Raw genomic sequence first — 16,972 nt, forward strand, 5'->3', positions numbered from 1 at the left:
TCGTTAACAGTTTGCTCGTTAACGTGTTGACGCCGTCTAGCCCCATGCACGGGGCAATCCGTGGTAGCTCGTTAACGGAGATTTGCCGTGTTGTGGCGTTAACATCATTTCAGATTAACGCTGACAGCACTAGTGGGAACAAAATGAACATGACTGCACATTTACGCCGACATCATCCTAGTGCAAAGACAAGTGGAAGCAGACAAAAACAACAAGCACGCATGCTACAAACTTTACCCGAGTTATTTAGACAGCCTTTAGCACATGATTCTCCTTATTGGTACCTGATATGTTTAATATGCTGCTGAGAATATAGCCCAGAAGAAGCGTATAGTATAGCTTTTATTTTGGAAAGAGCCATTTCTCTGTAATAAACTCTCTTTTCCAAAGATGAGTGATTTCTCGATCAGAGAGATTTTTTATTACTTTGTTGTTTCAGCAACATTAAATTTAAAAACTGTACTTTTGAGTTAAAATATATATTTATAATTTTAATAAATGACAAATTAAAAAAGCATGAACATTTTTTTCATCGAAAAGATATCGAACCGAATATATATATATATATATATATATATATATATATATATATATATATATATATATATATATATATATATATATATATATATATTAGGGGTGCAACGATATTCGTATCGATATTGAACCGTTCGATACAGTGCTTTCGGTTCGGTACGCATATGTATCGAACAATACAAAATTTGAAATTTATTTTATCAACTTTCCTTCTGACGATGCTGTCTGTGTTGAGCGCTCAGTGAATCTGCGTTCGACTACTCCGCCTAGGGTCGACAGTGCAGCCTAGGCGGAGTGGTCGAACGCAGATTCACTGAGCGCTCAACACAGACAGCATCGTCAGAAGGAAGAGCGCAGGGCAAGCTAGCGAGACAGAAGTTAAGCTCTCCTTACAACATGGACCTCCCCCACTCTCATTCAGATCTGGCGTTTGGAATTATTTTGGTTTTCATGTGACGTATGACCCTGAAGGTAAGCGAGTCATGGACTAAAGTAAAACAGTATGTTGGATGTGCCATGCAATGCTCAATTACATGGGTGGGAGCTAGTGTGTTAGCGCAGTTAGCTCGTTAACGTGTTGGCCGTCTAGCCCCATGCACGGGGCGATCGGCGGTAGCTCGTTAACGGAGATTTGCCGTGTTGTGGCGTTAAGGTCATTTCAACGAGATTAACCTGAAAGCACTAGTGGGAACACAACGAATATGACTGCACATTTACGCCGACATCATCCTAGTGCAAAGACAAGTGGAAGCAGAAAAAAAACAAGCAAGCATGCTACTAACTTTAGCCGAGTCATTTAGACAGCTGTTTAATATGCTGCTGAGAATATAGCCCAGAAGAAGCGGATAGTATAGCTTTTATTTTGGAAAGAGACATTTCTCTGTAATAAACTCTCTTTTCCAAAGATGAGTGATTCCTCAATCAGATACAGGGCTCGCAATATTGCTAGCCCAACGTCCCGGGGCTAGCGATTTTTTCAGTCGGGGTACCAAAATCTATCTCTGCCCTGCCCGTCGGGCTATTGTACGAAAAATATATGTCAATGCTTTTGCATTCTTTCGGAAATGTAGCTGGGTTATTATGTCATTGGCATCGGTGAGCCACTGTCAATATGTGACATATTGAAATCGCGTTTGAATTTGCGCTTGTTTTCTTGCTTTCACTTTGCAATCGAGCGAACTGTGTATAGAGAGCGACAGCACTGATCTGTGAGTGATGATAATTTGCGCACCAATTCCTCTGACATCGTCTTATTAATCGTTAGCTTACTATGCAAACATGACAAGTGAAATCTCCCGCAGCTTAAACATGTGAGAGGTTGATCGCGCAGAGAATCGCTGAGCTTATGTGAGTCCGTGTGTAAAAGCAGCAGGATATATATTTTAGTTCTGCTGAGCCAAATAAGACAGGTCAGGGTGAAGAAGTGACAGCCAAAGAAAAGCTTACCACAAAACGGAAAAGTTATGACAAATCAGATTATAAGGCAAAAAGAAAGTGCAGCTTTATGGTTTCATGGACAAAAGAATTTCTGTGGCTGCAATATGACGAGCTAAATAACCAGGGCTGCACATAAGTGGTCCGCAGGTGCGCATTCGCTGTCAAAATAAAAAACACGCACAAGGGTTAGGGTTAAATTTAAAAACTGTACTTTTGAGTTAAAATATATATTTATAAGTTTAATAAATGACAAATTAAAAAGGCATGAACATTTTTTTGTATCGAAAAAATATTGAACCGTGACACCAAAGTATCGAACCGAACCGAACCGTGAATTTTGTGTATCGTTGCACCCCTAATATATATATATATATATATATATATATGTATATATATCTTAATTAATGTTAATGTTGGTGGCATCAGTTAAACAATGGACCTTGAGCCAGCACAACCGAGCCAGCAGTGCACGGACAGGAATGCATTTCTTACTTGAAAATTCTGACACCACTTCATATTTCACTAGCTGGGCCCACGTCCTCATTTTAGGTTTAACAGCGTTTTAGTAGGTAAAAGTGAACGCTTTGACATGAATTGAGCTACGGTTTGGGGAAGGCCTCGAAGGGGACTGCCGATGGCTCCCGGGCCTGGCAGAGCCCCATGCATGAAATAGAAATGAAGAAGTTAAAGAATTGAGAACAAGGACGGAGGGAAGGTGGGGCATGTAAACGAGAATGAACAGCTTTCAGAACTGGGGGAACCTACATAGATGACAACTGGAAGGTGAGTATTTGGAGGCGTGGTCCTGCTCCTGGTCCTGCTCCTGAAATTCCGATAGATAATCTCCAATTAAAGAAGAAAGGGACGGGCGAAATCTGATTGTACAACCAAGCTGCTCTCAGAGTCAAAAGACTCCACCTCAAACCTAAAGAAACATCTGGAAGTAAGTTCTTGTTTAAAAAGTAACATTAGCCTACTGCAAGTACCTTGTTTTAGTTGTGGTAGCTATCTGGGTTATGTGCCACTTCAGTATCTCCGATGTATTATTGCTGTGTGATTTATTACTATTACTGAAGGGTACTCACCACCGAGCTAACACTGTTAGCTGACGTTAGCTGAGGTTAGTTTTGTAGTGGAATACTGCTGGAAATAGATAGAACATTGGTGTACTCGGACACTTATTCAAATTCTTATACTAATGCAAGAATGTAATCACATTGTTTATCATAGAGAAAGTGAGATTTTTTTATGTCCCAGCTATGCCACCTAATTGGCTGGCATGGTGTTAGCTTATAACCAGCTGTTGTTGTTTAGCTGGCTCACTGTCAGGTGTCCAGAGACAGGAGGTTTGCATGTCTAATAAACTGAAAGAGCTATTGATTATAAGCTATACTACATATGTGGCTGGTCTCTAGCTACAGACATAAAACACGGTGGATGGCGCCATGTTTGGCGATGGCGATGTCCATCTCAGCCACTGTATTCAATATGACGGGGAAACATGGCAGCCTCCACAAACCTGCACTCGCTCTTGATTATTTTTAATGGATTAATTCTACATTCATGAGAACGCATTAGCTCAATTTTCATTTTTTCTATTAAGCAACCTCAAAACTGACTTATTGTGCCTTTAAAAGGGACATGTCTAAATGCTGAAAAACCATCACTGCTGCACAACCAGTAGCTTTGTTTGCACACCTAATTGATGAATTAAATATGCATTTCACCATCAAACAAACTCATCAAGCTTATGATGCATCAACACTGTTTGCTAATTAGTCAGCTAATTATGAGTTTTGCTGCTCTTTCCAGGTTATCTTTCCAGGGCTGCTTCTGTAGCTTTCTTGTAAGAATTAAACATGTGCTGTGCAATCATGGATCAGCATTTGTCATGAGGCAAAAATTATAATTTTCCTGTGTGCTAATCCTCCCCACTTAAACATAGATGCACATTAAGTGATCAAGTGATCGTTTACTCCTCACCTTACACAAGTCTAGGATGGTTCATAGAGGGGATCGGGCGTTTGCGCCGAAAATGTGGAATGATCTACCTCTCCACATTAGAAAGGTCCCAACTGTCACTCTTTTTAAATCCCATCTTAAAACATATTTTTTCACTTTGGCTTTAGATACTGCATGAGAGTTACTAATTATTTTTATCCTAATTTTCTTTGAATTTTCTTACCTGTTGTTGATGTTAATGTTATTATTTAATTATTACTTTGTACAGCACTTTGGTCAACTCTCTGTTGTTATTAAATGTGCTGTATAAATAAAAAAAAAAATAAAAAAATATAAAATTACTTCTTTGGATTCATTTGTGAAAGTCACAGATTCTCTACAATATATATCATTAAGTATAATTATTATAATGTAATTCATTTATTTTTAATGATCTAGTAACAATATTATTGGCCACAATAATATTTGTAAAAATAAAAATTAATATCTACATGAAAAAAGAAACTGAATTTAAATACTCTAATTAAATATTTCTTTTAATCTTTTTCCTGCTGCAAGGTGATATGGTGAGATGACCTGAAACAAGGCAAAAATTCAGCTTTAAATTTCTAAATCTAAGATATAAAAAGACTACAGTTCCTGTTGTGGAACTTCATACACACTCCACTGTTCTGAATCCTAACCTCAGTCATGAAAATGACATGTTTACACCCAGATAGAAAAAAACATTTGGGCCTGTTATAAGCTTCATATAAAAATTATAGCTAAAGCTCTTTCTGATAGCTAATTTTGAGGCTAAGTCACACCACACTACTGGCTCTCTCAGCTGTGTTAATGTGGTTGTTATATGGCCTTCTAAGATAAGATAAGATAAGATAAGATAAGATAAGATAAGATAGGACTTTATTAATCCCTCGGGTGGGTTCCTCTGGGAAATTCGACTTCCAAAAGAAGCACAGCAACGACCGAAGTTACAGTTACAGAATTGTTCTATATATATATACACACACACACACACACACACACATATATAAATACAGAGACAAATATAAATAAAATATACAAAGGGGATAAATAGAATAAATAGGAATAAAAAATAAAAATACAAGTGAATTGCACATTTCAAGTATTGAATCTATTGCACTGTTGACTATTTACAAAAAGTATTGCACAAGGTATTGTACAGTGAGGTGAAGAGGCACTACAGCTTAGTTGTTCCCCCCTCCTTTGTCCTCCTGTTTCCCCTCCCTCTCCCCTCCAGAGAGGAGTTAAACAGTCTATGAGACTGTTCTATGAGACTCAGAAAAGGCTTCAGTATTGCTGAGTAACATTCTGTTTGTATTAGTACAATTAGAACACTGTATTGCATTTATACAATGGTTTCATGAAGCTTGCTAACCCAGCTTGCTAGCGTTAGCTGATAACTAAGTAAATGTCCTAATACTGATTGTTCTGCTTCCAACAGAGTTAGGTATCAATAATAGTGTAGTACCACTATCCTATATCAAATTTGAAGCTGTTGTCAATATCAAATCACATCTGAAAACACTGAGCCAAGTGCTGCTATTTGTTTTCTCTCACAGCTGTGCAGACGCGAGCTCAAAACAGTTTGAGTGACGTGACTGGAAGAGGCTCTGCTGTGGATGTGGATGCTTCCAACTTGTTTTGAACTTGTGTGGAGGTGTGCATGCTAACTTACAATCCAACGTGAGATTTTGCTTTGAAAGCCTGGACTGACATTCACCTGTAGTATTGCTGAGTTACTCGTACCTCTGTGTTGAGTTTGAGTCGTCTGACTCCCAGGTCCACCCCTGTGAAGCTCTCGTCAGCAGCGATGGTGTCAATCTTAATGAACTGGTTCTCCCGTATGGCTGAGCCCACCGCTCTGTCAGACTCGTAGTAGTACAGGTTGAAAGTTTCCTGCAGAACAAATATGGTGTCATAAGTACTGCACACTTGTTCATCATATTACAATATCAGAGGTATGTTGGAACCATATCTCCATGCTTTGCAAAAGCCAAAATACTGATGTAAGGTTCACATAGTCTGTCATTTTCCCTCCCAAAGGTGGCATTTGGAAACACTTTCTACAAATAATGTAGTCTTTTCAGTTCCTCTAAAATTTGTTATTTTCCCTCCCAATGCAAGATGCTATCACCACCACAGTAATTCAAAAATGTTGTTCTTATCTTGTTCTATTACCAGTCCAAAAGTCAAGTTAAGGACTCATGTACATAAACAAGTTTGTCAAGTCTTGCTAGCATTGGAGCACTTTTGTGTTGAGAACTTCTTGTTGATAAATAACTAAGATTTAATAAGTAAAATTTGACTATCAGTGTTTATTTTATTAGCATCATTTTGAGTAAACTTCACAATAGTCCCATTGTTACTTCTGGTTAGCTTCCTAGCTATGGCAAAGCTTTCATAAGTCTATATTTAGGTCATTCAATGAAGTAACAACACAGCCTCAGAGCTGCAGCTGGTTCTCATTTTCTCAGGTTTCGGATGGTCATAATTAGTGTTGTGATGAAAAATGCTTTAATTTTAGCACATAAGACAGACCACCAGATGGCAAATGTTTGATACCATTACTCTGAGTTGACATAATACTCAGAATAATGAGCATACTCAATACAGTGAACACAAGTTACTCTGTGTGCATTTTCTTTGCCAGCTTTAGTCAACAAATGTTGGACTTCACGCCCCCCCCCCCCCTCCCCCCTCCCTTCCAGTCTGTCTGTTACCTTGCAGGTGCCCAGTACTCCAGGCATGCTGTTACAGTCTCTCAGGGTGAACTTGACCTCGATGTAGATCCTCCTGGCTCCTTCCCGAGGGATCCAGCCTGTCACCAGCCAATTGTTCTGGCTCGGGCTCATCACGTTACAGACCTAATTCAGAGGAAGATCTGTTGTCATTTCACAGCTTCTATTTGGAACATGTACATAAAAGTCATTTGCCTTAACATTAGTTTAGAATAAAATAAATAAATAAATAAGAATATTTCCACATAAGAATTTTAAATGGGGAATAAAAAATGATTGTTTTTATTGCTAGCTCTGGCAGGCAATTTTCTAATTTAATTTGTTAATGTTAATTAATATTTAAGAGCAAATAATTAGTATTTAAGTAAGCAGATTGTTGAAATTTTTCATTTTAATAAGTAAACTCTAAAGTAAAGTGTTTATAAACTACACAAATGTCGCACATATATTTGCATTTCGTTATTCTTTTCTCAATTTGAATTAATTTCATTAGCTGGGACCACGTCCGTCCGGCCCCATTACACCATTCAGGTAAGACTTTCAGAAAAAAACTGTGATGTGAGTTGAACGATGGAGAAAAACAAACAAAAAAACAAAAAATAGTCCCTATATTATTTAAAATATTATTTAACAACATCTAGAAGTCCAGGACTGGTCACTTAACACCAGACCTTTTGATGTAAAACATCTCGGCATCTACAGTTACGGTTGCAACAGTTTGGCTCAAAGTGGCTGTTCCTGCAGTCATGATGGGATTGCTCAGATTTAGCCAGTATATAGAAGTCAACTCAGAAAAATATAATTCTATCAATATCTTTGTCGAATAAATGATTGTATAAGCTGATTTCTCTTATTGTTCGAGTATAATAGCTTTATCTATAGGAACTGTTTTATAAACAATAAAGTGTCCAACTATGTCAGGACATGGAATATCAGCCCTACTGATATACTTTCCTAGGATTTCATTGGATGTTTTTGTGAGTTAAAGACGATGAATGAAGACAAATACATGTCAAAGTTCCATCTGTCAAAATCATTCAGGTGCAGACTGAAAACTTACAGATAAGTTAAAATTTTTCAACTTTGGTACATAATGAGGAATTGTAATTTTTGCAGTATTAGTAGTGCACCATCTATATAACCTAATAAAATAAAGAACTGATTTATGATTAATTAATTCACAGTTTGTGTTTTAAAATCAAACTTAATTTAGATGGAAAAATCCCAGTTTCCCCAGGATCAAGGTAAAGGTCTTATAACAGTTAATCCTAACACACTCAGCCCCACAGTACAATACGAACATTACACACCTGGTATGTGTGGATAGGACTGAAGTACTCGTCCATCTCATTAATGGCATCCCACTGTGGAAAGAGAGAGCACGACAGAGAAGCAAACATTCTCAGGTTAGTCAGACGTTCCTGCATTTCTCAGATTCATAGTTTCTATTTCCTATATGATCATGCATTCTTTTGTGATCATTAGTTTTGACATCAAATAAAACATGAGGCGAGTGCCGTCACAGAGGCGGCAGTCAAGCAGCAGATGCGTCATGTGCTGTATATGAATCTCAGAGAATGTGAAGAGCAAGGTCTCAGTTTCCAGATGATTGGTGGTGATTTCAAACCTCATTATCTTGTGCGTGTGTTGGAGTGACAAATGTTTGCCAGTCAGAAAAACCTGACCTTCACATTCTTTTTCTCTGAAAAGCATCTTTTTTGAATACCGTTGGTGGGTAATTATAGCATTACAGGAGGAATAGTAAGTGCAATGCTTTGGTATTTCCAAAAGTGCTTATGTGTGTTACACTTCCTTGCATCTACATTCAGCCTTAGATAGAAAGTCAATCACAGGAAGCCCCTTTCACTCCTTTCCTGTATGGAGGAGGCAGATATACAGTACCTGTCAGCTGAACTCCTAAATTCGTCTATCTACAGATACCCAGAAAATGTTCAGTTTTTATGAAGTACAATAAACAAGAATATTAAGTTCAAAATCATGTATTTAAATGCACCATTGGGCACTGTTCTGCATCTTTCCAAGAAGAGGCCTCTGCCTTACTAAACATACCGCTCAGACTATTTTTGTATTCACAAGCACAACAAATGTAAACGAGGCATTTTAATTAGCATCCATTTGCATTTCATTTCACATGCAGATATGCCTGAAACTGTATAGCTGGTTGACACATAACTGTCAAATCCCACATTTTTAGTCAAATTAGTCAATGTGAGGGTCTAGAATCAGATTTCAGTGTAGGGTGAAAGTCCAATTCACCTGACTTTATGATAATGATGAGTGTACAGGTAAAATACACTTTACAATACTTCATAAGCAGCTAAAGAGAACAGAGACACCCAAAGCACATATATAAGGCATTGGTACACTTTTATTTACAAAGCTATGCTTGGATTGCTGCCTCCTTATATTTGTACTTTGCTCACAAGGACAAATAGTGGTTCTTACTCCTTGCGTTCAAATGATCAGCTGCTGCTGTCTGTTCCCCTTGCCCGCACAGAGCTGGGTAAGAAAGCCTTTGTCCACTCTGCGCCTTTTTCGTGGAATCTGTTACAGAAAGACTGGAAACTGACTGAACTGTTGTCTTTAAATGTTTTTAAAACTAAACTCAAAGGCCTACAGACTGCCTCAATAATGTGTAATTGTTTTGTGTAATTTTAACTTTGTTTGTTCGTATGTATTTGTTTTGAAATGTGCTGCCTCTTGGCCAGGACTCCCTTGAAAAAGAGGTTTTTGATCTCAACGGGACATTCCTGGTTAAATAAAGGCAGTGTTGGGAAGGTTACTTTTAAAATGTATTCCATTACAGAATACAGAATACATGCCCCAAAATGTATCCTGTAACGTATTCCGTTACGTTACTCAATGACAGTAACGTATTCTGAATACTTTGGATTACTTAATATATTATCATGCTTTTTACAACAACGTGAATGTACTATTGCTGTGTGATTTATTACTATTACTGAAGGTCCGCGACTCCGAACTGTAGTAAAGGGACCTCTGACTAATACGGCGAGGTCCCTGTCGGCTCGTAGCCGAAAAATAGCTTTACTTTGTTGTGTGGGTCAACTCTGCTTGCCAGAGACAGAGAGAGGCGTAGAAAGGCTGCTCCAACGGAACTTGTTAATTTCGGAGGAAAACACGAACACGGTGTACAGTCGAGTCTTAATAGCTTACTTACAACTGGGCTCGTCAGGCTCTCTTCTCGGCTGCAGTGGTTATTATTATATTTACATGCTTCCAGCTCCGGTTTTTCCTCGATGACAACTCGTACCTTTCCACTCCCCTTTTTCTCCCTCCTCGCGCTCACAGACACATAACGTGTATGGCAGTCCATTCTCCCTGCAACACGGACTACACTGCCCATGATGCTACATTCTTTAGAGCTATGCTTGTAGCATTCTGCCTGTTAGCTTAGCACAACAACAACGAAATGGCGCTCTCTCACCCAGGAAACACACAGTCGCAGAGAGAGAGAGAGCGTCGCCCTGTAACCATGGCAACCATAACGCTGCCGCCTGGAACAACAGAACGTAGCTGTCAAACAAACCCAAACAGTCCTGACCCGCGACAATATGAAACAGGGAAGTACCGCAGTGCAATCCATTTATTTCAACAAAGTAACTGTATTCTAAATACCACCTTTTTAAACGGTAACTGTAACGGAATACAGTTACTCATATTTTGTATTTTAAATACGTAACGGCGGTACATGTATTCCGTTACTCCCCAACACTGAATAAAGGTTAAATAAAAATTAAATAAAAAATATAGTCACCTCTGGACATCCATCCTGTAGCTAGCGACAAGTTCATAGTTAGGGTTAGATTTACATTTACCCCCAATATGGAGTTTTTAAATTTTGGCTTACCAAAAGGGAACTCTTATAAAAAGTAGGACTGTAAGACCAATTTAACATTTAGTTACATTTTAAAATTTTACAGGTGGCTGTAGCTCAGGAGGTAGCGCAGGTCATCTACTGATTGGAAGGTTGCTGGATCGATCCCTAGCTCCTCCAGTCTGCATGCCAAGTATCCTTAGGCAAGGTACTAACCCCAAATAAGAGTCTAAATGTGTATGAATGAATTAGGAAGCACTAAGAAGCTTAAAAGACAGTGCTTGTGTGATTGGATATATGTGGCATGTTGTATAGTGTACTCCAGGCGAGTAGAAGAGAGCTATACATGGATCAGCCTGTTCACCATTTAGTCTCTGTATTTTACCATGTATCTAAAATGATACATGGTAAAATAGATAAGATAAGATAAGATAAGATAAGATAACCTTTATTAGTCCCACACGTGGGAAATTTGTTTTGTCACAGCAGGAAGTGGACAGTGCAAAAGTTATGAGGCAAAAATTAGAATACAATAAGAATAAATACAGTACACAGCTGTACAGAATAGAATAAAATAATATACTATATACAGTAGAATAAAATAGAATAAAAATATACAATAAGATAAAAATAGAATACGAATGCTATATACAACTGAGTAAAAATACAACGATGCCAGAAAAGATTATTGCACTTAGTGTTATTGCACATGTGTGGATGTGTGTGTTTGTTCAGTTAAAGTCTTTGTTGTGGAGTCTGACAGCAGTGGGGAGGAAAGACCTGCGAAATCTCTCCGTCCCACACCGTGGGTGCCGCAGTCTGCCACTAAAGGAGCTGCTCAGTGCTGTCACAGTCTGCTGCATGGGGTGGGAGACGTTGTCCAACAGGGATGACAGCTTAGCCGCCATTCTCCTGTCACTCACCACCTCCACTGGGTCCAGAGGGCATCCTAGAACAGAACTGGCCCTTCGGATCACCCTGTTCAGTCTCTTCCTGTCCCCAGCAGAGATGCTGCCGCCCCAGCAGACCACACCATAAAAGATAGCAGAAGCCACCACAGAGTCATAGAAGGTCTTCAGGAGTGGGCCCTCCACCCCAAACGACCTGAGTCTCCGCAGCAGGTACAGCCTGCTCTGCCCTTTCCTGTAGAGGGCGTCTGAGTTATGAGTCCAGTCCAGTCTGTTGTTCAGATGAACACCAAGGTACCTGTAGCTGTCCACAGCCTCAATGTCCATACCTTGGATGTTCAGTGGTTGCAGTGGAGAATGCTTGTGCCTGCGGAAGTCTACCACCAGTTCCTTGGTTTTACTGGCATTGATCTGGAGGTAGTTCAGCTGGCACCAGTCCACAAAGTCTTGAGTCAGTCCTCTGTACTCCTTGTCGTCCCCATCAGTGATGAGGCCGACTATTGCAGAGTCATCAGAGAACTTCTGCAGGAAGCACTGGGTGGAATTGTGGGAGAAGTCTGCAGTGTAGATGGTGAAGAGGAACGGAGCCAGAACCGTTCCCTGTGGGGCCCCCGTACTGCAGACGACCCTGTCCGACACAAAGCCCTGAGTCCTCACATACTGTGGTCGGTCGGTGAGGTAGTCCAGGATCCAGGTAGTGAGGTGATGGTCCACTCCAGAGTTCTCCAGCTTGTCCTTCAGAACCGAGGGAAGAATGGTGTTGAAGGCACTGGAGAAATCAAAGAACATGATTCTCACAGTGCTTCCAGCGGTCTCCAGGTGAGCGAGGGAACGATGTAGGAGGTGAATGACGGCATCATCCGCTCCAATGCCAGGCTGGTAGGCAAACTGAAGTGGGTCCAGTGATGAGCTTGTTAGGCGCCGAAGCTGAGCCAGGACCAACCGCTCCAGGGTCTTCATCAGGTGGGATGTCAGAGCCACCGGCCTGTAGCTGTTGAGGTCCTTGGGGCGTGAAGTCTTTGGCACTGGTACAACACAGGAGGTTTTCCAGAGCTGTGGGACTCTTCCCAACCTCAGGCTCAGGTTGAAGAGGTGCTCCATCACCCCACACAGTTGGTCCGCGCAGGACCTGACGACCCTCGAGCTGATGCCATCTGGGCCCGCTGCCTTCTTGCCATTAATCCTCCTCAGTTCCCTCCTAACCTGGGTGGTTGAGAGAGACAGGCTGGAGCCTTGTGTTGAGTGTGTATTGGATGCTGTTGTTGGGGGTGGGGAGGAGTGAGCAGGGTGCAACCCAACTCTCACTCTGTTGGATCTTAAAAGCTGAATATCCAGGTGCAAACCTGTGTTTCCATGGAGGGAACATAGGCTTGCACTTTCACACCTGTTGAGCATCAACTCATTGTGCTGTGTATTTAAGGGCCAACTGTGGCAGTCGTTCTCTGCCAGTTCATTATGTCCACTCAGTATTTTTATCTGTCTTCTATTTCCTTGCCTGAAGTCTGATCCATATTCATTGGAAAATCAGCCTCAAGGAGTCGAGAGTTCACAGCCAATCACAAGCTTTTGTCGGTCTCACAGATACTCTCTGTGGATTCCTGCCATTCACCTGCCCACTGACTCACCATCGACACTCTGCTGCTCACCTTGGATCTTCCCAGAACCCTGTTCCAAGGACTGTTCTCCTGCACTAACAAGTAAGACCGCAACTTGTCCACTCACTTTATTTTGGCAATTCTCTGACTGAGACCAACTTTATCTAATACTCTCTTTCTCCTTTTCTACAGATACTGCCCCAGTACTCCCTACTGCCTGTCACTGAACTCTCTTCATTTGTAAGTAAACATTATAAAACTCTCAGTTGTAGTCACAGTCTGCTCTTTGGGTACAAAAAAAGTTCAAATCATGATAGAAAAACGACTCCGGTGATGGCAGTTTCAGTCTTTCTGTGACACAATGACTGATCCGGACATGACTATCTCACAAATCTAAAATAGCCTCCGACTGACGTTTATGGTTCCAAGATGGTGAATACGATTGGGTTCCACTGATGGCCCAGTTTGTGACATGTCAAAGATTATTGCATTATATGTGAACTGTATTAATTGCATGAAATAAATGTTATCATATCATGGAAAAGTCATTTAAGATAAACACATGTGAAGTTCAATTTACATGTAAGCACCTACTACAATCTAGTCTAGACTGAGTAAACTGCTGTATAGAAGGACTTTATATATTCTTCCTACTTATAGTTTTCTCTGTATGTGCAAATCCACTTGCTCAGAAACATCATACACGAAGATGAGAGAGGGTACATATCATCCTTCTCGGCTCCTCTAATAGAAATAAAAGCATCCCCAGACTTTCATTGAGGAAGTGGGGATATTCTGTCAACTGGTTTATTCATGGTAACATGGAGACTCAATTGTGAGATGTCAAAACTTCATGCAAATAACCAGAACTGTAGGGGAATGTGATTTTGAGAGTAGCTTTCTTCCTTTTTCATGCTTTTGTTGAAAAAATATTTTTGCATGTTACATAAAGCAAATAGAGGTCCTTATAAAGGGTGAATTGTTCACAAGGGTGATTTGTATGGAATGAAATGGGTAATTTTATAAATAAGAAATCAATTTAATTGTAACTTTTATGTGAGATCTGCCATTTACCACTATTCAAACTGATGATTAACTATGTAAACTCCCCATGGCATAGATATCCATAATAACTACCATTGAAAAACACAAACAATATCAAAGACAGAAAACGATCTTCTAAACTAAAGGAACAATTGGTGCCATAAAGCAGTATGTCAGCAGTAGACACTACTGCTGACATACTGCTTTATGGAACATTACTTAACGAATGAACACCACATTTGCAAAAGATATTTTGCAGCTTTTCTCGCCCCAAGACAGCTGGGATTGGCTCCAGCCCCCCCACGACCCTGAAAAGGATAAGCGGCAGAGAATGGATGGATGGATGTTGCAGCTTTGATGAAGATGTTGTACAGCTCTTTCTAACATCTATCTACCCTTGCTATGATGGCAGAATGGAGAAAACTCCCCTCCATGGCCGACTGCAGTGACGATACCCTCTGAAGAGACAAGTGGACCCACTTTATCCCACCAAATGCACAATTACACATTATTACAGAGCCACTGTCATTATAACAGAACCAGGTCACTAGCGTTCAGTGATGGTGTGACTGCTAATGGTATGATACATTTTGAAGTGTACAGGGCTGTGCTCTCTGCTCTTATTCAGATGAATACTGAAAAATGCAACCCTGAATGGACAGCACGTCACAGTACAAATAGATAATAATCGAAAGCGTACTGCAAAAGCAACCCAAGAGTTTCTCAAGGCAATGAGAAAGGAGATTCTTCAATGGCCAAGTCGGTCACCTGAACTGAACCAATGAGGCATGCTTTTTAGTTTACTGAAGAGAAAACAGAAGGGAGAGAGACCCACAAACAAGCTGCAGCCAAAGGTGGCTGCAGTTAAGGCCTGGCAAAGCATCTCAAGGGAGGATACACAGCGTTTGGTGTCCATGGTTCAACACTTCAAGCAGTCATTACTCAAAACAATTCTTTAAGTTGTGATGTCAGTTTTTCCACTTACTTTTGTGTCTCTGAAAATGTGACACTATGTATTTCCAAAACAGTTATTGACATACTATACAGTTTAAAATCCACTCAATCTGTACAGAAGCAATAAAAAACAAAACAACAACAAAATGTGATTGTCCATTTGCTTACGGCCCTGACTATATGTTGACCAACTGGCACCCATATTTCCTACACTACTTCCTGGGTAAAAATCATACCAGTTCACACTGTAATTGCACACGACACTTTGAGACAAATTTTGAGTGTAGCTGTCAAACTCAGCAGCTATTGCAAGCTTCTTTGTTTTGCTAACAAATATATACTTTTTAATCTTTGTGCCACGTCAGCATCAACAGGAAGTATTTACTTGTCATTTGTTATCCTGACCCTAACCTGTGAAACCTTTTGCATACAATGTGACTATCAAAGAATTTTAACTAAACTATGTGAGAAATATTTGTATAATTCCAGGAGAGAAAGATTTTTAAATCTTTATTTTGTTGCGAACTTTGAAAGTGTTTTATTACATGGTGACCACTGACATTAATGTTCACTCAGGTAACGCTTCTAAATAACTACTCAAACAATGACTTCCTCCTTCACCAAGAGAATAGAAACTCTTCCCATGAGCTGTTACATCAGAGGTAAAGTTGATACGTTTGAATCGTCACCACGATGTCACAGAAACTCAGGACTGATCATTCCTGAGTATCACAAGCTTGAGTGAAGCCAATTTGTATGCGTGTTTGAATTAAGTAATGCATGTGTGTTTAACCCCCGGGTTATCCATGATCCTCCTGGGCTGAGAATCCTTGCGCAAGTGGCGAAGTAATTGAAAGGGAAATCGTTGACCCCAGGAAGCTTGGGGCCGACCCCCAGCTGAACTCAACCTCGGATAAGACGTCTGGGTTTTCCGTAGAAGCCCTTCAACTTCTTTCCTCATACTGAACTCAATCTGTGCCCTCCCTCCTTTCCCCAGATTCCTCAACACATGCCCCCCCCCCCCCCCCCCCACCACCACCACTAGATAATTAAGATGTAGAAAGCCTCAACCAACCTCACCCTTCCCTGCCATCCTCATCCTCTCATCTTTATCAGTTAAATTGAAACTGTCCTTGAACTTGTAAAGACCCCAGCTAATTAGCGGGGTGTATACCTCTCTACCTCCCTCATTATTCCTGTCTTGCCATCACTGTGCTCTCAACCTTTTTTTTGGTTCCACTTTTCTTGGGAAATCTCAGAGTTTAGCTCCTGGTAATTTTCTTCTAGCGTGAAAAATCACAGCAGCTGACGGCAGACTGTCAGCAGGTTGGGAGCGGTTCGGCAAGCAGGGAGGGAACAGGATTGAACCAGATTGCTTGTACTTTAGTTTGGAGAATAATGGAAATCTTTGCAGCTATTCCTCAGCAAACAGACAGGGAAAAGAAGAAGTGAAAGATTCAGCAGGGCATGTTTATCTTTCTGAGAGCACGATAAGGGAGTTTTCTATCACCCCAACAACAGAAATGCAGTGCTTCACAAAGCGGCCAGCTGACAGTGTGGTGTAGGTGCGCGTGGCATTGTGTGTGTCAGACAGAGTGAGAACGAGTGTGAAGTACAACAGAGACACAAAATGCAGCAGAGAACAAAATTAATTGGCTGTAAATCACACATCTGTTTCCTGCCTTTCAGATCATCAGATCTCTCATCAGGAGGAAGCAAATGTGACAGACGGAGAGTAAAAAGCCACTCGTATTTTCTGAGGTTTTAGGTCAAAGTACTTCTGGACTGCAGCATGTATCAAAATGACAAATGTGGCAAAATTCCTCTCCAATATAGTTTGCTTAATTTTAGAAATCCAGACAATGTACGCCGGAAATATTTAAAGTGCCATGCCACGGTTTGACTGGATTTTCT

At 40.4% G+C, this 16,972-nt stretch overlaps 1 protein-coding gene across 5 annotated transcripts in view; it reads right to left on the bottom strand.

Moving 5' to 3' along the window:
• The window catches only part of epha8 (eph receptor A8), a 147,642-nt gene that overhangs the window by 72,314 nt on the left and 58,356 nt on the right, over positions 1-16,972 (bottom strand). For 2 of the 5 annotated variants that reach the window (XM_086291235.1, XM_086291234.1), the window contains exons 1-4: positions 9,901-10,306; positions 8,009-8,062; positions 6,681-6,824; positions 5,707-5,856 (exon numbers count right to left, since the gene is read on the bottom strand). In XM_086291235.1, the coding sequence (XP_086147361.1) occupies positions 5,707-5,856; positions 6,681-6,824; positions 8,009-8,062; positions 9,901-10,086 (534 nt within the window). In that variant the 5' untranslated portion in view covers positions 10,087-10,306. Of the gene's footprint in view, positions 1-5,706; positions 5,857-6,680; positions 6,825-8,008; positions 8,063-9,900; positions 10,307-16,972 lie in introns of those variants that run through there. The other 3 variants (XM_086291238.1, XM_086291237.1, XM_086291236.1) reach the window with 2 other exon arrangements.

Source organism: Aulonocara sp. 'chitande type north' Nkhata Bay, linkage group LG5 (assembly GCF_057382095.1).
Source record: "Aulonocara sp. 'chitande type north' Nkhata Bay isolate Kocher_YH1m ecotype deep benthic linkage group LG5, A_spYH_male_GT1.1, whole genome shotgun sequence".
NCBI classification, from domain to species: Eukaryota; Metazoa; Chordata; class Actinopteri; order Cichliformes; family Cichlidae; genus Aulonocara; species Aulonocara sp. 'chitande type north' Nkhata Bay.